This window comes from Ornithorhynchus anatinus, chromosome 5, assembly GCF_004115215.2.
Source record: "Ornithorhynchus anatinus isolate Pmale09 chromosome 5, mOrnAna1.pri.v4, whole genome shotgun sequence".
Classification (NCBI taxonomy): domain Eukaryota; kingdom Metazoa; phylum Chordata; class Mammalia; order Monotremata; family Ornithorhynchidae; genus Ornithorhynchus; species Ornithorhynchus anatinus.
In genome coordinates this window covers 15,318,801-15,341,001 of record NC_041732.1, presented here as the reverse complement: position 1 = coordinate 15,341,001, position 22,201 = coordinate 15,318,801, and the positions used below count along the sequence as shown (strand labels likewise).

Here is a 22,201-nt window from a genome sequence, read left to right as displayed (position 1 = left end):
ACTTTAATCCCAGCTGCTACCGCCCAGCAGGGCTCCCAGATTTCCGGTCTATGGAAACTGGGAAATGCGGAAGGGTGGCCAGACTGCTGGACCCCAGCCTGCCCTGAGTCACACTTCTGATTCAAGGGATGAAGCGGAGCGCCATCCCTGTTCTGGAAGTCCAGAAAAGCCAGAGGCAGAAGGAGGCAGAGGTAGCCAGAAGGGGCCCAGCACCACACAGAGGGAGCTGGGGGTTGAGAAGGAGGCCCAGTCCAGAGCCCGAAAGGAACCTAAGCTTCCTGAATAGTGTCAAGTGATTGACTGATTGACAGACACTCAGTTCAGGGGCCTGGCTGCCAGACTAGACAGCGTAGGCCCAAGGCTTCTGTCCAAGATGATTTTTCTCTTGGAAATTATCCCTGTACTCCATAGGGACTACAAGTTGCCTGCATGAGGTAGCCAAATGCCTAAAGCCAAGACCTAAAAGGAAAGGGGTGTGGGTAGTGAGGAAAGAGAGAGACAGAGAGAGAGAGACAGAGAGAGAGAGAGAGAGAGAAGATAGTGGAATGCCCTCCCCCTTCATATCTGACAATTACTCTCCCCCACGTCAAAGCCTTATTCAAGGCACATCTCCTCCAAGAGGCCTTCCCTAAGCCCCCCTTTCCTCATCTCCCACTCCCTTCTGCACTGCCTTGACTTGCTCCCTTTATTCATCCCCCCTCCCAGACCCACGGCACTTATGTAGATATCTTTAATTTTATTTATTTTTATTAATGTCTGTTTCCCTCTCTAGACTATAAACTCACTGTGGACAGGAAATGTGTCTGCTATGTTATATTTTTCTCTCCCAAGTGCTTAATTCAGTGCCCTGCACACAGTAAGCACTCAATAAATACAACTTGATTGACTAATTGGAGACAGAGAGGAAAGTGGAGAGACAGGAAAAGAGAAGGAAAGGGGAGGGGAGAGAGGCAGGAAGGTAGGTGACTGAGGGGGGTCTATTTACCCCTTTGGCCTCCTCCAGAACATGGCTGCTGTCTGGCCCCACAAACACTGACCCCTCCTGGGCCAAAACTCCAAGGCCAGCACCCTTGGGGTGGTGGAGCCAGGGGCCAGTGCTGTGCTTCCAGCTGCATGGGACACTCTAAAGGATCAGGCAACGAGACTGTCGCTGTGGCCTCCACCAGGGGAGGGGCACCCCACTCCACTGCCTCCCATGTGGCAGACAGACCATCCCCAGACCTGGGGCAGGACTCCAGTGGGTCCCTCGTGAGCCCCAAGTGGGTTTGGGCAGCGGGGAGTAGACCTCCCAGGTCCCCCAAGAAGCATAACCATCCTGCCTGTTGTAGGCTGCTTGGCCACCTGAGGTCTTGCAGGTCAATTCCGGGCAGAGTCCAAATCCTCTGGCACCGGCCCACCCACCAGATTTGGCTTTTCCAAACCCAGCCTGGTCTCTGGGCCCAGGAAGATTGGTAGCAGAGTGAGGGGAATGACAGGCCAAAGAGCCCCTTGTGGGCTAGAAATCTGGAGCTTGGTCCAACCTAACCCCGTCCCAGCCCGCCCTCGGGATCAGAGTGCAAGGGATAGCCCCAAGTGGACACGCCTAGCAGGGTCGCCACTAATACATGTGCAGGTACCCAAAGACTTCTGGGAATTGTAGATCTAGCTGCCGAGGAAGGGCAGAACTCCCCTGCCCTGAGTCCCAGGAGATTTGAGGCTGAAGCCTAGACTATATTTTCTTGGTGGCCAAGCTGAATGGAGGTGTAGGACCCTTAGGCTTGGACCCCATGACGTGTGGTGGGATGGGGCATTGGCCAGACTCCACAGGTTCCCCAAATCCGGGTGGGCTGCTTGGTCAGTGGGTGAGAGGCCAGGTACACAACCATATCCACAGATCCATGTGCGCCAGGGCAGAGCCCAACGTTTTGAGCAGATCCCTAGCCTGTATGATCTTCAAGGCAGGGAACGTGCCTACCAACTCTGTCATCCTGTACTCTCCCAAGCACTTAGTCCAGTGCTGTGCACACTGTAAAGTGCTCATTAAATGCCATCGATCGATCGATTGATCCCAAACTCACCAGTGGGGTGGGGAGGGAACCACACTGGGGCATGAGGAAGTAGGTGTCTTTGGGATTTGGGGGGACCCAGGTCTGTCCTAGCACATTTGGCTACTGAGTCCATTTGTTGTGCGGGCTCTTCCTCCTGCCAGGTGCTTCCCTCCAGGGGGGAGCCTGGGTTCGGCAGCAGGCTGGCACCAAGCCCTGGGGAGAGCCAGGGGACTCGGGGTCGTCGTCCTTTGCCTCTAAGTGCCAGACTCTGCCACTGGATTTCGGGCTTTGCCTGTGCTTGGATGAGAAGAAAGGTTTCCTTCAGGCTGAGCTGTGGTGTCCTTCATCCATTGGCCAGGTGGTCCGGGAGACCCCAGAAGGCCTAGCCTGCAGCTCAAACACAGTCTCCTCTGGCCTAGGCCGGGAGGGCGCTGTCTGTCCTGCAGCCTGCCGTCTACTCCCTGCAGAGCCTTGAAGAGCTCGGGGGGTCCATCTCCGAGACTCCTCCCATCCACCCACTGGTGTGTGCCAGAGCTAAACAGCCCTCAGAGGGCAAATGGGATAGTTGAGTCTCTCCTGGGCAGGGCCAGGGTCCGGCCGGCCAGCCGGCACGGTGTCCCAACCCTTTCCGGAAGAAGATGTTGGCCAGTCGGGCTTGATCACCAAGAGTCACTGTCCCCATGAGCAGGCCGGCAGTGGGCGAAGTCACCTTCATAGGCTCCGTATCTTCCTCACGGGGATGGGCACCACCTGGAAGGTCTTGGCTCTGTCCCCAGCAGTCAGCATCCTTACCCAGACCGGCCGGAAGCTGCCCTTGAAGCCCACCAGGGCCATTTTCTCTGAAAGGCAACAAAAGTCAAGTGAGCCAACAAAGAGGGCTCTCCCTTGCCCTCTGTGGCGTGGGCAGGGAAGTCAGTCTGGCCTTCCAGGACAGATGGCACCACTCCAGAGGCAGGTGCCACTGCTCTGGCCCCCTAGTAGGGCTGGAGTGGGGTTGGGCAGCCAGGGGAAAGACGGAGGAAAGACGGGGAGAGAGACAAGCAGGCACTCTCAGCCCCACAAGGGAGAGGGTGTAGTGATCTGACATTTATTTATATTAATGTCTCTCTCCCCGTATAACCTGTAAGCTCGCTCTGGGCAGGAAATGTGCCTGTTTACTGTTATATTTTACTTTCCCAAGTGCTTAGTACAGTGTTCTGCACACATTAAGTGCATAATTAATATGACTGACTGACTGAATGAACTGTAGCATTTCTACCTCAGCACTTACTTAGCTCTGCAGCTGGGATCATTTGCGTGAAAAAACATGGAGCCGCATCTCATCACAGGCAGGGAACGTATCTGCTCGTTTCTCTTGTACTGTACTTTCCTTGAGTGCTTAGAACAGTATTCTGCACATAGTAAGTGCCAATAAATACCATCAATTGATAGGTTGAAAGCCACAGGCAAAGGAGGGCATTGAAACAGGATCTGGAGTGGCTGCTCCAAACCAAAACAGGGCCGTGGGGGTCCTGGCTATGGCCACGAGTGTCCGAGCTGGGGCTGGGGGCTCTCAGCCAGAATGGAGTGTGGACTGACCCCAGCCCAACTATCCCAGGGACCCTGGATTCCTATCCCTGGCAGCACAACCACAGGCCTTCAGTGAGAGATGACTGAGCTGCTAGACTGTAAGCTTGTTGTGGGCAGGGAATGTGTCTGTTTATGGTTGTATTGTACTCTCCCGAGATGCTTAATCCAGTTCTCTGCACACAATAAGCACTTAATAAATACAATTTATTGGCCGGCTGACTGACTGGCTAAGAGTTGCCTGACCTCTCTCCTAGAAACTGGAAAATCTAGGCAACTCCTACCTCTGCTTCCTTCCCAAGATGCCTGGGAAGCAAGTAGGCTCCGGGGCTGTCCGGAGGCCGGAGCTAGGGGAGGGGAGACAGTGGGCTAATAACCCGGGAGAATAGGGGTCCTAGGAAACAGGTTCCAGTGGGGAAGCTGCTGCCCACTTTTTTTGTTCAGTGACAAATACCTTTTAATCGAAAGCCTTTGTCCGCTCCCAGCTTTTCCAGGACTCTGGTCCACGGCCCTCTGGAAATGTATCTTCCCTTTGAGACCATCAGCACGATGGAACTGCAAAACAGGTTTTGCCGAGATCCAATCCCCCAAATCCACCTGCCAGAGTCCCGGGGGGAGTTCCAGGGTTTCGGCTCCACTCCTGAGCACCCCTGCTCGGCCCCGAGGACCCACTTCTTGCCATCCGCTTATTCATTCTTTCATTCAATAGTATTTATTGAGCGCCTACTATGTGCAGAGCACTGCACTAAGCGCTTGGAATGTACAAATCAGCAACAGATAGAGGCAGTTTCTGCCCTTTGACGGGTTTACAGTCTAATCAGGGGAGACAGGCAGACAAGAACAGTGGCAATAAATAGAGTCAAGGGACAGAACATCTATTAAAACAATGGCAAATAGAACCAGGGTGATGTACATCTCATTAAACAAAATAAATAGGGTGATGAAGATTTATACAGTTGAGCGGACAAGTACAGTGCTGAGGGGATGGGACAGGAGAGGGGGAGGAGCAGAGGGAAAGTGGGGAGAAGAGGGCTTAGCTGAGGAGAGGTGGGGGGGTAGAGGGAGCAGAGGGAAAAGGGGGGAGCTCAGTCTGGGAAGGCCTCTTGGAGGAGGTGAGCTTTAAGTAGGGATTTGAAGAGGGGAAGAGAATTAGATTGTCGGAGGTGAGGAGGGGGGCATTCCATGACCGCAGGAGGACGTGGCCCAGGGGTCGATGTGGGATAGGCGAGACCGAGGGACGGTGAGGAGGTGGGCGGCAGAGGAGCGGAGCGCGTTGGGTGGGCAGTAGAAAGAGAGGAGGGAGAAGAGGTAGGAAGGGGCAAGGTGATGGAGAGCCTTGAAGCCTAGAGTGAGAAGTTTTATTAACTGTAATTTACCCATCCATCCTTCCTTCCTTCTTTCTTTCCTCCCTCATTTCCCTTCCTTCCATCCTTCCTTCTTCCTTTCCTTTCCTTCCTTCCCTTCTCCATCTCCCCTCTAGACTGTGAGCTCATTGTGGGCAGGGAATGAATCTGTTCTATTATTGTATTGACCTCTCCCAAGCACTTAGTACAGTGCTCTGCACACAGTGAGTGCTCAATAAATATAATGAATGAATCTGCTCCGTTTACAGCCCTCTAAAGCTCACCTCTTCCAGAAAGCCCTCCCAGATCAGCAGTGCCAGACTCTACCCACACTGATCGGATGAGAATCCTGCCAGTAATAGAGGTTTCTGCCCATTTTATTTAGACATTTCTGGTGTTTGTGTTTGAATTTTATAAGTCTTCATGTTCCTCTGTTTGCATACTCTAGACTGAGAGCTCTCTGTGGGCAGGGAATGTGTTTATTTGTCGTACTCTCCCAAGTGCTTAGTACAGTGCTTTGCACATAATAAGTGCTCATTAAATGATTGGATGAATGAATAAATGGTACATATATGTGAAAATGTGTGTCTATGTGTGTGTGTGTGTGTGTGTATGTCTCCTGGCTCTCCCAACAGATTGGCAGCCCCTGGAGGAAGGCACGAACCTTGTCTCCTTCTCCCCACCCAAGCACTCAACATTGCTGCTTCAACACTGTGCTGCTGTGTGGTGTTTGCCAGATGTATAACTGGCCAGAAGGCTCAGGGCACAGTATAACCACCCTGCTTCAGCTACTCTGGATCCCGGGACCTCACATGCCTGTGACGTGTCCCAGGAATGTCCACTGCTGTCTGTGGTAGACACGCTCATGCCTGCATTGTGCTTGTGGTGTCTGGAGTGCTGGTGACTCATTTGTGGCTGTGGAAGGGTTAGGACACTGTGATTAGGATGTGTTTGTGGCATCTCTGATAAAAATGGAAATTTGCCCTGTCAGTCCCACTCCTGTCCCAGTCTTGTCTTTCCTCCCTTCCCTGCTTCCTCACATCCTGGCCCTTCCTCTTTGTCCCTTCTTAGACCCCACACTGCTGCAGAAGTGTGAGAAGTCCCAGGGGGATGCAGCCTGGTTGGTACCGTTAAATGATACCAGCAGGAATGACAGCATTGTGGGAGAGAAACATTGTGCCTTAGTGGATTGATCAAAGGCCTGGGAGTCAGAAAGACCTGGGTTCTAATCCCAGCTCTGCCACTCGTCTGCTCTGTGACCTTAGCCAAGTCAATTCACTTCTCTATACCTCAGTTATCTCATTGGTAAAATGGGGATTAAGGGTGTGAGCCTCATGTGGGATAATTACTTTCCCTCCTTGCCCCCCAACGCCTTCCTGAAGGCACATCTCTTCCAAGAGACCTTCCGTGACTAAGCCCCCCCTTTCCTCTTCTCCCACTCTCTTCAGTGTCTCCCTGACTTTGCTCCCTTTATTCATCTCCCCTCCCGGCCCCACAGCACTCAAGTAGATATCTGTCGTTTATTTCTATATCGGTCCCCCTCCTCTAGACCATAAGCTCGATATGGGCAAGAAATATGCCTGCTTATTGTTATATTGTATTTTCCCAACTGCTTAGTACAGTGCTCTGCACACAGTAAGCACTCAATAAATACAATTAAATGGATGAATGAATGAACAAAAAGACAGGGACTGTGTCCAGCCTGATTAACTTGGATCTATTCCAGCACTTAGAACAGTGTTTGACAGTTAATTAATGCTTAGTAATTAATTACCATAAAAAAAAGCAATGCCCAGTGCCTGGAAGCTCTCTGACTTACTTGTCGGGGAGGGATGCTACGTAGTTATTGATCTGGGCTGGGATGCCCTGCAGGATGGCATTTTTGAAGCTCCTGTGGTCGACGATGCTCCCTTGGATGCCATCCACCACCACCACCTGGATGCCATCTTCGGACATGGCATACCTCTTCCCGTCGACCTATTAAATCAGAGAGGAAGAGTCAGTGACGAGAGAACACTTCCCGTTTCTGTAGCTGTCCCTGGGAGAGCCAGAAGCGAGCATGACTTGGAGCCTGGTCCCTATCAATCAATCGTCTTCATTATTAGTAATAATAATGATAATAATAATCACTATTGTATTGGTTAAGCACTGACTATATTCCGAGCACTGTTCTAAGAGCTGGGGTGGACACAGACAAATCGGGTTGGACCCAGTCTCTGTTCCACATGAGGCTCACGCTCTTGATCCCCATTTTACAGAAGAGGTAACTGAGCCCCAGTGAAGTGTAGTGACTTGCCAAAGGTCACACAGCAGACAAGTGGTGAAGCCAGGGTGAGAACCTTCTGACTCCTAGGCCCGTGTTATATACACTAGGCCATGCTGCTTCTATTTATTCTTTATTGAGCACTTACTGTGTGCAGAACACTGTACTGAGTCCTTGGGAGAGGACAAAACAAGCCAGTTGATAGACATGATTCCTACTCACAGGAAGCTTAGAGTCCGGAGGGGGGCCAAGGATACTTACTTCAATGTAGGCAAAGTCATTCATCAGGTGGAAGAAACGGGTCTTGGATGTTTCTATCTTCACCTCGAGAAAGCGGTCCTTGGTCTTCTGTAAGAAACCCCAAGGAACATCCAAACTGATTCCAGGGAACTCTTCCTTTTAGGGCTACAGGCACAGATTAATCCTGGGCCTGGAGGGGTGGGCTCCACGGAGGTGGGGATCCCCTGGAAGCCCCTTCCCACAGGCCACCCTCCCTAAGGCTGAGATCCCAGGGCCCAGCCTGAGAAAACTGGAGGTGTCTCCATTCCCTCCTACCCACCAAGAGTGGCCAAGGCCGGGGGGAGGGGAAGCCGCAGAAAGCAGCCGGTCACCACTTTACCAGCTGGGAGTGGGGGAGTTTCTTTGGCATCGGCACTTGGACGATGGCCTTCTCGGCATACTTCGGGTAGGCGGCAGCCTCACAGTCACTGGGGCCTGCGTCCCTGGGGATCCAGGCCTTGATCTTGATCCGCTCGCAGCCTTTCACCGAGCAGAAGGCAAAGTTCTCTCGCTCGCTCTGGGCCTTCAGTTTCAGGAACAGCAGCCTGAAAAGGGGTGGGTGAGAGAGGCATGGGTCTGAATTGGGGATGTCCCAAAGAGCAGGAGGGACGGGGCCTGCATCTGGCATTCTGGAACCCGCAAGGAGTCGTTCTACTGTGAGCTTTTAGGAGACCTAGAGGAGGGACCTGGGGCAGCCTCCGCCAGGACCACCAGGAGTGAGGCATCCTCGGGCTGGGGGTTGTCTCGTCTATCTCATCATGGCGTAGTGGATAGAGCATGGGCCTGGGAGTCAGAAGGGCCTGGGTTCTAATCCTGGTTCTGCCACTTTTCTGCTGTCTGAATTTGGGCAAATCTGCTCACTTATCTAGGCCTCAGTCACCTCATTAGTAAAATGGAGATTGAGACCGTGAGCCCCACACAGGACAGGGACTGTGTCCAACCTGATTTGCTTGAACCCACTCCAGTGTTTAGCAAAGTGCCTGCCACACAGAAAGTGCCTAACAAATACCACAACTATTATTATTATTAGGTCATGGTGGGCAGACAGGCCTGTTAAATAAGGGTGATGATGGTTGGCACTATTCCACCTCCGACTGTTAGGCAGCAGCATCTAACGGGACCCAGGGTGAGGCCAAAGATGCCCAGAGAGGGGGTATGGCCTGGAGTGGGGTCTGAGATCAGGGCCCAGGACAGATTCACAGACCAGAAGTCGCGGGATGGTGGCCGAGATTGCCCTGCTTTGACTCGGTTCGGCGCCGGGAAGCATTGAGAAGCAGCATGGCCTAGTGGCAAGAACATAGGCCTTGGTGTCGGAAGGACATAGGTTCTAATCTTGGCTCTGCCTCTTGTCTGCTGTGTGACCTTGGGCAAGTCACTTAACTTCTCTGTGCTTCAGTTACCTCATCTGTAAAATGGGGATTAAGACTGGGAGCCCTACATGGGACAGGGACTGTCTAACCTGATTGACTTGTATCTACCACAGCGCTTAGTACAGTACCTGGGACATAGTAAGTTCTTAACTAATACCATAAGAAAAAAATACAAGCAAATCGAGTTGGACACAGTCCCTGTCCCACATGGGACTCACAGTCTTCATTTGACAGGGGAGATATGCCTTCAGTAAGGCTTTTAATGGGGGAAGCGTCACTGTCTGTCGGATTTGAGGAGGGAGGGTGTTCCAGGCCAGAGGCAGGACGTGGACCAGGGGTGGGTGGCGACCTAGGCAAAACTGAGGTACGGTGAGAAGGTTAGCATCAAAGGAGTGGAGTGTCGGGGCCGGATTGTAGAAGGAAAGTAGCGAGGTGAGGGAGGAGGGGGCAAGGTAGAGGTTCAGACAGACAAGGGGGCAGAGGGCGTATCTTCTCTTACCCCGAGTCCTCATCCCAGTAATAGTAACCACGGGTAGGCGAGCTCTGCTCCAGCTTCTCCATCTGGAAGGTTCGGATGAAAGTGCCTGTCTTGTAGGTCTGCTTCAGGAGCCGGTTGTGGACGTCTGACAGGATGGAGAAATTGGTTCCCCTCGGGTAGCAGAGTCCCACACGGATCCAGTCATTCCTAGAAGAGGGAAGGGATCGTCTTACAGAAGCTTCATTGAATGCCCGCCTGCTACTTTTAATTATGGTACTTGTTAAGCATTTACTATGTGCCAAGCACTGTACTAAGCACTGGGCAGCGTGACTCAGTGGAAAGAGTCCGGGCTTGGGAGTCAGAGATCATGGGTTCGAATCCCGGCTCTGCCACGTAGCTATGTGACCTTGGGCAAGTCACTTCACTTCTCTGTGCCTCAGTTACCTGATCTGTAAAATGGGGTTTAACTGTGAGCCTCAGGTGGGACAATCTGATTACCCTGTATCTACCCCAGCACTTAGAACAGTGCTCTGCACATAGTAAGTGCTTAATAAATACCAACATTATTATTATTACAAGTGAATTCGGTTGGCACAGTACCTGTCCCACTTGGGGCTCATACCCTTAATCACCATTTTACAGAGAACTGAGGCACAGAGAAATGAAGTGCCTTGCCCAAGGTCACAGAGCAGACAAGAATCAAAGCTGGAATTAGAACCCAGATCCTTCTGACTCCCAGGCCTGTGCTCTAGCCACTAAGCCACGCTACTTCCCATTTCCTATTAGTCTTCCCCATCCCCCATTCAGGACTTATGTACATATTTTTCTTTTATGATACTGAGCACTTGCTATGTGCTAGGCACGGTACTAAGCCCTGGGGTAGATACAAGTTAACCAGGTTGGAATAGTCTATGTCCCACATGGGGCTCACATTCCTAATCCCCATTTTCCAGATGAGGTATCTGAGGCACAGAGAAGTGAAGTGATGTGCCCAAGGTTACACAGCACACAAGAGGCAGAACAGGGATTAGGACCCAGGTCCTTCTGATTCCCAGACCTGGGCTTTGTCCACTAAGCCACACTGCTTCCCATTTGCTAATCGCCAGGCCCCGACCTCCCCAGCACTGATGTAAATTTTTTAAGGTATTTTTAAAGTGCTCAATATGTGCCAGGCACTGGGGTAGATGCAAGATAATCAGGATGGACACAGTCCATATCCCTCCACAGGGCTCACAATCTTAATCCCCATTTGACAGATGGGGTAAATGAAACCCAGAGAATAATAATAATAATTGTGGTATTTGTTTAGCTCTATGTGCCAGGCACTGCCCTAAGCACTGGGGTAGATACAAACTAATCAGGTTGGATACAGTCCCTGTCCCAGATGAGGCTCACAATCTTAATCCCCATTTGACAGATGAGGTAACTGAGGCCCAGAGAAGTGAAGTGACTAACCCTAATCACAACAGACACATGGTGGAGTCTGGATTAGAACCCAGGTCCTTCTGACTCCCAGGTCTGTGCTCTCTCAACTAGGCCAAGCTGCTAATTATGTAGTACAAATTATTTATTGTTTATGACTTTCTCCCTCTCTTGGATGTAAACTCTTTATTGGCAGAGAGCCTGTCTGCTAATTCTGTTGCATTGTACTTTCCCAAGTGCTTGGAAGAGTGCTCTGCACATAGTTAGCACTCAAATAACACTGATTGACTTCTTTCCCAAATGCTTAGAACACTGCTTTGCCCATAGTGAGCGCTCAAAGAATACCATAGATTGACTGATTCCTCTCCCAAGAGTTTAGAACAGTGCTCTGCATATAGTAAGTGCTCAATAAATACCATAGATGGATTAAATGATTGCTCTCCCAAGCACATAGTACAGTGCTCTGTACAAATAAGCATTCAAAAATAGCACTGATTGATTGATTGCCAGCATGCCGGCCACAGTCAAACATTTCCCTCAGACCAGTGAGCAAGTAGCAGTCAGGGGCCAGCCTGGGGATGGCCAGAGTCAATCAGTCAGTCAGTCAATCATACTTATTGAGCACTTACTGTGTGCTTAGTGCAGAGACAGTGATAGTGGAAGGGGGTAGGGGGAGGACAGGGACCCTGGGGAGGAAGTAGGGGGATGTTGGTACCCAAAGAAATCAGGGCGAACCTTCTCATCTTCCCCACCTTTACAGCCTTACTGAAGGGTCATCTCCTTCAGAAAGCCTTCCCTGACTAAGCCCTCATTTCCTATTCTCCCAATCCCCTCTGCATCACCCTGATTCTCTCCCTTTATTCACCACTCTCTCTCAGCCCCACAACATTTAATGTCCACATCCACAATTCATTTATTCACATTAATGTCGGTCTCCCTCTCTGAACTGTAAAATCACTGTGGGCAGGGAATAGTCTGTTCTATTGTTATACTGTAATAATAATATGGCATTCACACTTACTGTGAGCCAGGCACTGTAGCGGATACCAGTAAATCGGATTGGACACAAACCCTGCCCTGCATAAGGCTCACAGTCTCATCCCCCATTTTGCAGATGAGGGAACTGAGGATCAGATAAGCGAAGTGACTTGCCCAAGGTCACCCAGCCGACAAGTGGTGCAGCCAGGATTAGAACCCATAACCTCCTGACTCCCAGGCCCTTGCTCTATCCACTTCGATATGCTGCCACGCTGCTTCTTGAACTCTACCAAGCACTTAGCATGGTGGTCTGCCCACAGTAAGTGCTTGACAGTTATGCTTGATGGACTGATCCATCGATGGATTGATTGAAACTGTCCCCCCGTAGAGACCCCATCCTTGACAAGTCCCAACCCCCAGGGCCGCCCGGACCTGGAAGTCACTCACTTGTTGAAGTTGATGAGCCAGAGGGCCAGGTCAGCGGGCGCCGTCTGATTCCAGTGGATCGTGTAGCCCTTGTGCAGCGTGATGACCGGCTGATACTGCTGGTAGTGCGTGCTCTTGGTCAGCGCTCCCTCCAGATGGAGCGAGTGGGTGTAGAAGTCATTTCGGATGATCTTCAGACCCTGGTGGTTGGTCTTGAAAGCCTGGATGTAGATCTGGGACACCGGGAAGGGGGAAGGGAGTTTCAGTTAACACCTCCTACTTAATTCCTTTCATTCATGCAACTGTATTTATTAAAAGCACTTAACATATGCAGAGCACTGTACTAAGCACTTGGACAACACAACAATAAACAGACACATTCCCTGCCCACAGTGAGCTTACAGTCTAGCTTTTTCCTGACCCCCCTGTACATGGCAGGCTTGGGGTTCTGGTTCTTGTTTGGCAAATGAGCAGAATCCCCTAATTAATAATTAATAATTATGGTATTTGTTAAGTGCTTCCTATGTGCCAAGCTCTGGGGTAGATATAAGTTAATCAGGTTGGACACAGTCCCTGTCCCACATGGGGCTGCTTGTCTTCATCCCCCTTTTTCAGATGAGGTCGCTGACGCTCAGAGAAGTCACTGAGGCCCACCCCACCAACAGTGAGGCCGGCTGGGCTGTCTGGTCCGTTTCCGACTATCGGGCACCGGGAGACCAAAGTGCTCTCAGCTTCAGAGACAGCTCAGGCTCCTGGCAGACGTTTGTTTGTTTGACCTTCTAGGGCCTGTTTCTGTGAGAAGGAAGGCGGGTCTGTTCCTGTCCTCCACAGAGTCAACTTGGGAGAGGGAGAGAGGCAGAGAGGAAAAGAAGGAGAGAGAGGGAGGGAGAAAGAGGGATGGAGAGAGAGGGAGAGAGGGAGAAAGGCAGGGTGAAAGAGGGAGAGAGAGGGGGGAGAGGGAGGGAAGGACAGAAATTGGGAGGGAGAGCGATATAGAGAGCGGAAGAGGAAGAAAGGGAGGGAGAAAGAGGGTGAGAGAGGGAGGGAAACTGGAAGCCCGTTGGGCAGGGATTGTCTCTTCTTATTGCTGCATTGTACTTTCCAAGCACTTGGAGTGTTGTACACACAGCAAGCGCTCAATAAATAGATTGAATGAATGAGAGAGAGGGAGAAATGGGGGGATAAAGAGGGATGGAGGGAAGAGGAAGCGAGAAGGGGAGGAAGGGAGGATAGAGAGAGGGAGAGAGGCAGAAAGGGAGAAAGAGAGTGAAAGAGGGAGAGAGAAGGGGGATAGCTGGGGGAGAGAGGATGATAGAGGAAGGGTGGGGGGCTAGAGAGAGGGAGATGGGAGGTGGGGTAGAGAGGGAGGGAGGCAGAGAGGTAAAGAAAGAGGAAGGGGATAAACAGAAAGAGAAAGGGAGGGGTGATAAAGAGAGGAGGGAGAGCAGAAAAAGAGACGGAGGGGTGGGTGATTGAAGGAGAGAGGAGAGACAGGGAGGACAATGGGAGGAAAGGGAAAGAAAGGAAGGGGATATAGAAGGGAAGAAAGAGAAGTTGGAAAGAGAGGGAGAGATGGGGGGGGAGGCGGAGAGAGAGGGAGGTAGAGGGGAGAGGGAGAGGAGAAAGGGAGAGAGAAAGAGGGAGAGAGCAGGATAGAGGAGGAGGAGGAGCTAGTGGTGGGCGTGGGGAAAGACTGTCCCTAAACTCTGTTTCTGCTTTACTGGGGACCCTCATTTCAGTTTCTCCATCACCCCAAGCTCCACCTCCTTGCTTAGAGACAGTAATAGTGTATTATTTGTTAAGACTCTACTAGGGACCAAACACTGTATTAAGCACTGGGGCAGTTGAGGATAATCAAGTCAGACACAGTCCCCCTTGCACATGGGACTCACAGACTGGGTGGGGATGGAGGACAGGTATGAACCCCTATTTTACAGATGAAGGAACAGATCCAGAGAGGTGAAGTGACTTGTCTGGGGTCACACAGCAGGGAAGGAGCAAAGCTGGGTTTAGATCTCAGGTCCTCTGACTCCCAGGCCTGACCTCTATCTACTAGACCATGCTGTTTCGCAGAGGGATGTTGAGGGGAGCATGTGCTCAGATTCCCTGGCCAGTGCATGGACCCCCTCAAGTGGGAAGGGAGAGGTGAAAAGGTTCTCTTGAACTAGAGCTGTGGAAAGGGCAAGGGCCAGCTTCTGAGAAGCAGCATGGCCTAGTGGACAGAGCAGGGGCCTGGGAGTCAGAAGGTCTCAAGTTCTAATCCCAGCCACACCACTTGTCTGCTTGTGTGTGACCTCGGGCAAGTCACTTCACTCTCCGTGCCTTAGTAAAACAGGGATTAAGAGTGTGAACTTCCTGTCAGACGGGGACTGTGTCCAACCTGATTACCTTATATCTACCCCAGTGCTTAGAACAGTGCTTGGCATTTAGTAAGCACTTAACAAATACCATAATAATAAGTGAAGTGACTTGCCCCAGGTCACACAAGGAGACAAGTGGCCGAGCCGGAATTAGAACCCAGGTCCTTCTGACTCCCCGGCCCAGGGTCTACCCACTAGGCCATGCTGCTCCTGTCCTCTCCCAAGCACTTAGTACAATGCTCTGCACACAGCAAGCACTCAGCAAATACCAATGAATAACTGATTGGAAGTGGATTCCTACCTGGGCGTAGCGGCCGCTGCAGATGGCTCCTCTCCAGTCGGGGACGTCGATGCAGTCCGGGTGCCTGACCAGCCAGTTGTCCTCCTTGACCAGGTAGGAGCCGGGATACTCGGACACCGAACCATCCACGTCGTGGAACACCGACGTCTTGTCCCCGTCCATGTTCAGCTGGTTGAACCAGGGGCCGGGTTCTCCGAAGAAAACCCGCGAGGTGATCTAAACAAGCCCCATCCCACTGTCCATTAGCTTGGGCCACCGGGGGCAGGGAGCCAATGGGCCAGACTCAGTGTCTCTATAATTAACCACCTTGGTCATTCAATTGTTCCTTCATTCAGTGGCATTTATTGAGCACCTACTGTGTGCAGAGCGCTGTACTAAGCCCTTGGGAGAGTACAACAATTACAAACGATCTTACGGTCTAGAGGGTGGGGAGGTCCCTGTCCTCTTCTGGCCTGGTCAGAGAGTTAGGGGGTTGGGGGTGGTCCCCATCATCCACTAACCTAATCAGAGAGCCAAGGCCAAAGTCCCTGTCCCTGCTGGCCTGCTCAGAGGGTCAAAGTGGAGGAAGACTTAGAACATTTCCAGAAACTCCCACTTCCTACCTCTTGCCAGAGAGCCCAGAACTGACTCCTGCCTGACTCCCGCTTGCTTTCCCGACCCAGGAAGAATAATGAAAATAATAATTGTGATTTTCGTTAAGCGCTTACTATGTGTGAGGCACTATAGTAAGTGCTGGTGTAGATACAAGTAAATCAAGTTGGACACAGACCCTGTCCCACATGGGACTCACAGTCTCAATTCCCATTGTACAGATGAGATAACTGAGGCACAGAGAAGTGAAGTCATTTACTCAAGTACACACAGCAGATTAATGGCAGAGCCAGAATTGGAACCTGTGACCTTCTGACTTTCAGGCCCATGCTTTATCCACTATACCTCTGAGGAGCCAGAGGGGTTCTTGGCCTGCCCGACCGGGAGATGTGGGGTATCAGCCAGGGGAGTGGCTGGCTTACTTTTCGACATGATACCTGCTCCTTCCTCCCCGTCAGCCCGTGTGACCCAGCCTCCAACCTGGACCCGGGAGGCCCTGGGGGAAGGAGGGGAGGGGGTCAGTCTCCTGAGGGCAGTGGGCCTGGGGTTGCTGCATAAGTTCAGGAGGATGGGTAGGGACCCCGAACCCCTGGACCAGGTTGAAGGAATCCAGATGAAGTGGGCTCAGGCCCAGGGTCTGTTTTCTGCAGCCCAGGGCAAGCTTTGTAGCCTAGGGTCAGCTTTCTATAGTCCCAAGGCCAGCTAACTGCAGCCTAAGACCAGCTTCATAGCCAAGGGCCAGCTCTCTGCAGTCCCATGGCCAGCTCTGTAGCCTAAGGCCAGCTCTCTGCAGTCCCAAGCCAGCTTTGTAGCCCAGGGCTAGCTTCATAAACTGGGACCAGCTTTCTGCAGTCCCAGAGCCAGTTCTCTGCAGACCAGGGTCAATTTTGTAGTCTAAGGCCAGCTTTTTGTAGTCACAGGGTCAGCTCTCCACAACCAGGGGCCCAACACACTGCACTGAACCTGCCATGGGAGCTTGCCAGATGTTGTGGGCACCTGAGTTACCCATCCTCTGCGGCTTCCCTCTCTGGGGTCAGTAGTGCTGCCAACCAGATGCGCTGTGCACAATGAAGGCCCACGCCAGGCTTTTACGAGGACTCTGTCAGGAGTCTGGGCCAGCGCCATGTGATTTCGGGAGAAGCCCCAGGCAGTGCTGAGACAGAGCGGGGGGAAATCAATCCCAGACCCTGCCTGGCCAGGGCCCAGGGGCTCTGGCTGAGATGGGGATTCCTGCCTCCTGGCTCCGGTGGCAGCCCACCCCAGTCAGAATTTCCCAGCATCCCCTTTCAGCCTCCGCCTGGCCCCACGGTACCCCCCGGTAGCCCAGAAGGGGACAGAATGGGGGTGGGGTGTGCCCCAGTGTCTAGCAGGGGACTTGGGGAGGGAGGCTCAGCCCACTCCAGAGAGGATGGGGTGTCTCAGGGCCTGGCGATGGGAACCCTCATTGGAGGGAGCAGAATCTGGGGCCCACCCTGCCCCGCAACTCACCGGGACATCTTCAAAAGTGATGTGGGTGACGTTGTTGTTGGGGCAGCTCTGCCAGGCGTTGTTGAGGCGGAAGGCCAAGGCGCTGGTGTGCCGGCCTCCAAGGGCGGCAAACTTCCGGAAAGTGCAGTTCTGGATATTCACAGGGCCGTCGTAAAGCTGGATGCCTCTGATGGGGAAATCTCTGCCGGTGCCAGAAGATGGGGAAATGTTGGAAAGGGGTCCCACGGTCAAGGGGCAGGGTCACAGCCACCCTGACCCCTTGCAGGGTTGAGCTGTGTTGGGGGAGAGAAGCCTGATCCGGTGGAAAGAGTACTGTGCTGGGAGTCAGGACGCTGGGATTCTGATCCCGCCTGCACCACTTGCCTGCTGTATGACCCTGGGCAAGTTGCTTAACATCTCTGTGCCTCAGTTTCCCCCTCTGGAAAATGTTGATTCGATTCCTGCTTCTTTAATGGTATTTGTTAGGTGCTTACTATGGTCCTGGCACTGTACTAAACGCTGGGGTAGGGCAAGTCACTTCACTTCTCTGGGCCTCAGTTACCTCATCTGTAAAATGGGGATGAAAACCGTCAGCCCATGTGGGTCAACCTGATCACCTTGTATCCCCCCAGCGCTTAGAACAGTGCTCTGTACATAGTAAGTGCTTAACAAATACCACCATTATTATTACAAGATAATCAGGTTGGACACAGTCCCTGTTCAGCAAGAGTCTAATCAGGATGCCAGGGTTCTGATCACCTGCAATACTTACATGCTGTACAATTTTGGGCAAGTCGCATAACATCTCTGTGCCTCAAGTTTCCTCCTCTGTAAAATGGGGATTCAATTCCTGTTTTATTTTGTTTTTAATGGTAATTGTTAGGGACTTACCACGGGCCAGGCACTGAAATAAGCACTGGAGTAGATACAAGATAATCAGGTTGGATTCAGTTAATGTCCCATAGGGGGCTCGTGGTCTTAATCCCCATTTTCTAGATGAGGGAACCGAGGCACAGAGAAATGTAGTGATTGGCCCAAGGTCACACAGGAGACAAGTGGCAGAGTTAGGATTTGAAGCCAGGTCCTTCTGACTCACAGTCCCGTTATCTATCAGCTAGGCCATGCTGCCCCTCCCCTTCCTCTGAGATTATGAGTCCTGAGTGGGGCAGGGACCATGTCGATCTGATCGGATGATTTCTATTATAGTGCTTGGCACACAGTAAGCGCTTAGCAAGTACCTCTATTATATTATTAAGTTGAGTCTCGCTGGCCATCTGCACTCGTGGGATCTGGCCCAGGCCCAAGCTTTGGTTTTAAGTAGACTCAGGGAGATTTGAAGCTGTTGAGCTCTGGTATGCGAGGTCATCGAGGGCTGTGGACATCTCCTCCCCAGGGATCTCCTCCAGGACCACTGGCCATCTGCAAGGCTTAGACCCGGGGGCAGGGAGGAGCAGCAGAGTCTGAGGCAGGCCGACCCCAGGATGTAGAGTTGACCCACTTAGCCCCCTGGCCAGGAAACTGGCCGTCTACCCGGTGGCTGGAGTGTTCGCCCCATGATTATGCTCTCACCGATTGGACAGTCTTCAATTCTTCGTCTTTTCTGTATTTGTTAAGCGCTTACTATGTGCCAGGTACTGTGCTAAGCATTGGGGTAGATACAAATTAATCAGGTTGGACACAGTTGCCGTCCCATGTGGGGCTCACAGTCTTAATCCCCATTTTACAGACTGATTGAACTGAGGCACAGAGAAGTGAAGTGACTTGCCAGAGTTCACACAGCAGACATATGGTGGAGCTGGAATTAGAACCCATGACCTTCTCTCAGGCCCATGGTCTATAAAAGCAATTATTATTATTATTATTACTATTATTATTGTGGTATTTGTTAAGCACTTACTCTGAGGCAAGCACTGGAGTGGATACAAGCAAATTGGGTCAGACACAGTCTCTCAGTAGGGTTTACAATCTTAATCTCTATTTTACAGATGAGGAAGTGAGGCCCAGAGAAGTGAGGTGACTTGCCTTTCACCTCTCCTCAGCTAAGCCCTGTTTTCCCCCCTTTCCCTCTGCTCCTCCCCCCTCCCTTCCCATCCCCTCAGCACTGTACTCGTCCGCTCAACTGTATATATTTTCATTACCCTATTTATTGTGTTAATGAGATGTACAACACCTTGATTCTATTTATTTGCTACTGTTTTAATGGGATGTTCTTCCCCTTGATTCTATTTATTGCTGTTGTTCTTGTCCGTCTGTCTCTCCCGATTAGACTGTAAGCCCATCAAAGGGCAGGGACTGTCTCTATCTGTTACCGATTTGTACATTCCAAGCACTTAGTACCGTGCTCTGCACATAGTAAGCGCTCAATAAATACTATTGAATGAATGAACTTGCCAGATGTCACCCAGTAGACAAGTGGCAGAGCTAGGATTAGAACTCCCAGGTCCCACCATGCTCTATCCATCAGGTCACACTGCTTACTGCAGAAACAGCTGACCTTTGAGTCTTGCCCAGGATGAAGTCTCAGAGAGTCAGGCTTTCCAAGCCCAAACGTGGCAGGACGCGCCTCCTGGCTAAACCACTTCTCGGAGGTGGCGGAAGGTCAGGGAGGACTCTGAGTCATCATCGGACAGGGTCCGGTGGCCTAGCGCACCCTCCCCAGAGGGCTCTGAATGAAGCTCTCCACCCCCATGGAGCTGAGAAGGGCTTGGCAATCCATCTCCCTCCCCTTCCTCCCCCACAAGAGAGGGAGGCCAGGAGCCCTCTTTTTTTGTACCCGACAGATGATCATCCATTCATTCATTCTATTCATCCAGTCATATTTACTGAGCACTTACTGTGTGCAGAGCCCTGTACTAAGTGCTCGGGAGAGTACAATACAACAATAAATGGACACAGTCCCTCACTCTCCCCACCTTCAAAGCCTAATTGAAGGCATACTTCCTCTAGACTATAAACTCATTGACAAGGAATGTGTCTGTGTATTGTTATATTGTATTCTCCCAAGTGTTTAGTACAGTGCTCTACACACAATAAGGATTCAATGCAAGATCGGGGTGGGGGGGATTAGGGGGGTTATGTAGCTATTAAGTTGGCAGAGTGGGCAAGAGACTCCCCAGCAACTGCAAAATTAGGAATTTCTGGGCTGGAAGCCCTGAGCAGGACTCAAGAGCATTATTATGTCAACTGTAATTTCAGCCAACTCCATCTTGGCCTGCATCCTTCGCTCTTCTAACGCCAAAGCGTTCACAGTTCCTCACGTTAATAGAAGCGGTGTGCCTAGTGGATAGAGCCTAGGCTTGGAAGTCAGAGGACCTGGGTTCAAATCCTGGCTCCACCACCAGTCTGCTGCTGTGGGACCTTGGGCCAGCCACTTCACTCCTCAGGGCCTCAGTTACCTCATCTGTAAAATGGGGATTCAATACCTGCTCCCCTCCCACTTAAACTGTAAGCCCTGTGTGGGGCAGGGACTGTGTCTGACCTGATTATTTTGTATCTTCCCCAGCACTTAGAACAGTGCTTGACACATAGTAAGTGCTTAACAATTATTATTATGATGATGATGATGATCAACCTCTTATTCACATCTTCCCTTCCGCTTGAAATTCCCTCCCCATTCACGTCCAACAGATCAGCACTTTCACCATCTTCGAAGCCCTATTAAAATCGAATCTCCTCCAGGAAGAATCTCCTCCAGGAAGCCTTCCCTGACTGACTTCTCATCTCCTCACCTTCCTTTCAGCATCACCTATGCACTTGGGTCTGACCCCTCTAGGCACTTAGGGATACACCACACACCTCAGCCCACACAGCATTTATTACATAGATTTAAACTCTGTTTTCCCTGACGTGTAATATTTAAATGTCCACCTCCCCCATTAGATTTGTAAGCTCCTCAAGGGCAAGGATCACGTCTACCCACTACTGTACTCCCCCAAGAACTTAGTACAGGGCTCTGCTCACAGTCAGTGCTCAATAAATTCCACTGATTGATTGACTGATTGAAAAAGAGAAGTAGCATGGCCTAGTGGAGTCTGGGAGTCAGAAGATCCTTGGTTCCAATCCTGGCTCTGCCAATTACTTGCTGTGTGACTCTGGGCAAATAGCTTCACTTATCTGTGCCTCAGTGTCCTCAATTGTAAATTTGGGGTACCTGTTCTCCCTCCTACTTAGACTATGAGCCCCATGTGGGACAGGGACTGTGTCCCATCGAATTCCCTGGTATCTACCCCAGAGCTTGGAACAGTGTCTGATGCATAGTAAGCTCTTTAATACAAGAAAAAGAAAAGATCAGGTCTTCTCAGACTAGTCAGTCAGTCAATCAGTCATATTTTATTGAGCGCTTACCGTGTGCAGAACACTGTACTAAGTGCTTGGGAGACACAGTCAGACACAGGCCAGGAGAAGGCAGGATTAGAGGTGACAGTACCAAAGAACCAGGAAGGAGATGGACTTGGGGAATACAGAATAGTTGTTTCCCGAATCCCATCCACATTGGTTGGGGATGCCTACTCTAGCTGGAGGGCGGCAGGTTCTGAACCCACAAAAGGAACCATTTCTTCACCCAGAATGGGGTGAGCACAGGGAATTCATTCCCATGGGAAGACATGGTGAAACCCACTCCGTACCAACCACAGCTGCGCTGAGGGGTTTGAACCAGAGATCTGTGCTGGGTCACTGAAGGGATGCAGGGGATGAAGAGGGAAAATAATAACAATAACAAAAATAATGATAACAACTGTGGTATTTGTTTAGTGCCTATTATGTGCCAGGCACTTTACTAATCGCTGTGGTAGAGAAGGTAATTGGATTGGACACAGTCCCTGTCCCACATAGGGCTCACAGTTTTATTCACCATTTTACAGATGAGGTTGCTGAGGCACAGAGAAGGAAGTGACTTACCCAAGATCACACAGCAGACAAGTGGAGAAGCAGGGATTAGGAAGGATCCCTTTCCGTGAGGATTAATGTCCAGGTAGGCAGATGCCTGAGGCTCCTCCGGGCATCTTAGGGCCCTTGCTGGACACTGGGGTTGGATTGGCTCTCTTTTTTCTTTTAAAGGTATTTGTTCAGTGCTTACTATGTGCTAGGCACTGTACAAAGCTTGGAGTAGATACAAGCTAATAAAATTGGACACAGACCATATCCCACAGAGAAGCAGCTTGACTTAATGGAAAGAGCCCGGGTTTGGGAGTCAGAGTTTGTGGGTTCTCAACCTGACTCCGTCACTTATCAGTTGTGTGATTCTGGGCAAGTCACTTAACTTCTCTGTGCTCCAGTTACTTCATCTGTAAAATGGTGATTAAGACTGGGAGCCCCACGGGGGGCAACCT

The 22,201-nt window shown here is 51.1% G+C and overlaps 1 protein-coding gene across 2 annotated transcripts in view; it reads right to left on the bottom strand.

Annotated features, from left to right (window-relative positions):
• Nucleotides 1-2,004: 2,004 nt before the first annotated feature.
• LOC100077532 (cell migration inducing hyaluronidase 1) overlaps nucleotides 2,005-22,201 on the bottom strand; it is a 105,144-nt gene continuing 84,947 nt past the window's right edge. For both annotated transcript variants that reach the window (XM_039912282.1, XM_029066149.2), the window contains exons 21-29: nucleotides 16,893-17,073; nucleotides 14,814-15,029; nucleotides 12,174-12,385; nucleotides 9,348-9,533; nucleotides 7,819-8,023; nucleotides 7,461-7,547; nucleotides 6,756-6,913; nucleotides 4,048-4,148; nucleotides 2,005-2,866 (exon numbers count right to left, since the gene is read on the bottom strand). In XM_039912282.1, coding sequence (XP_039768216.1) covers nucleotides 2,739-2,866; nucleotides 4,048-4,148; nucleotides 6,756-6,913; nucleotides 7,461-7,547; nucleotides 7,819-8,023; nucleotides 9,348-9,533; nucleotides 12,174-12,385; nucleotides 14,814-15,029; nucleotides 16,893-17,073 — 1,474 coding nt within the window. In that variant the 3' untranslated portion in view covers nucleotides 2,005-2,738. The remainder of the gene's footprint in view (nucleotides 2,867-4,047; nucleotides 4,149-6,755; nucleotides 6,914-7,460; nucleotides 7,548-7,818; nucleotides 8,024-9,347; nucleotides 9,534-12,173; nucleotides 12,386-14,813; nucleotides 15,030-16,892; nucleotides 17,074-22,201) is intronic.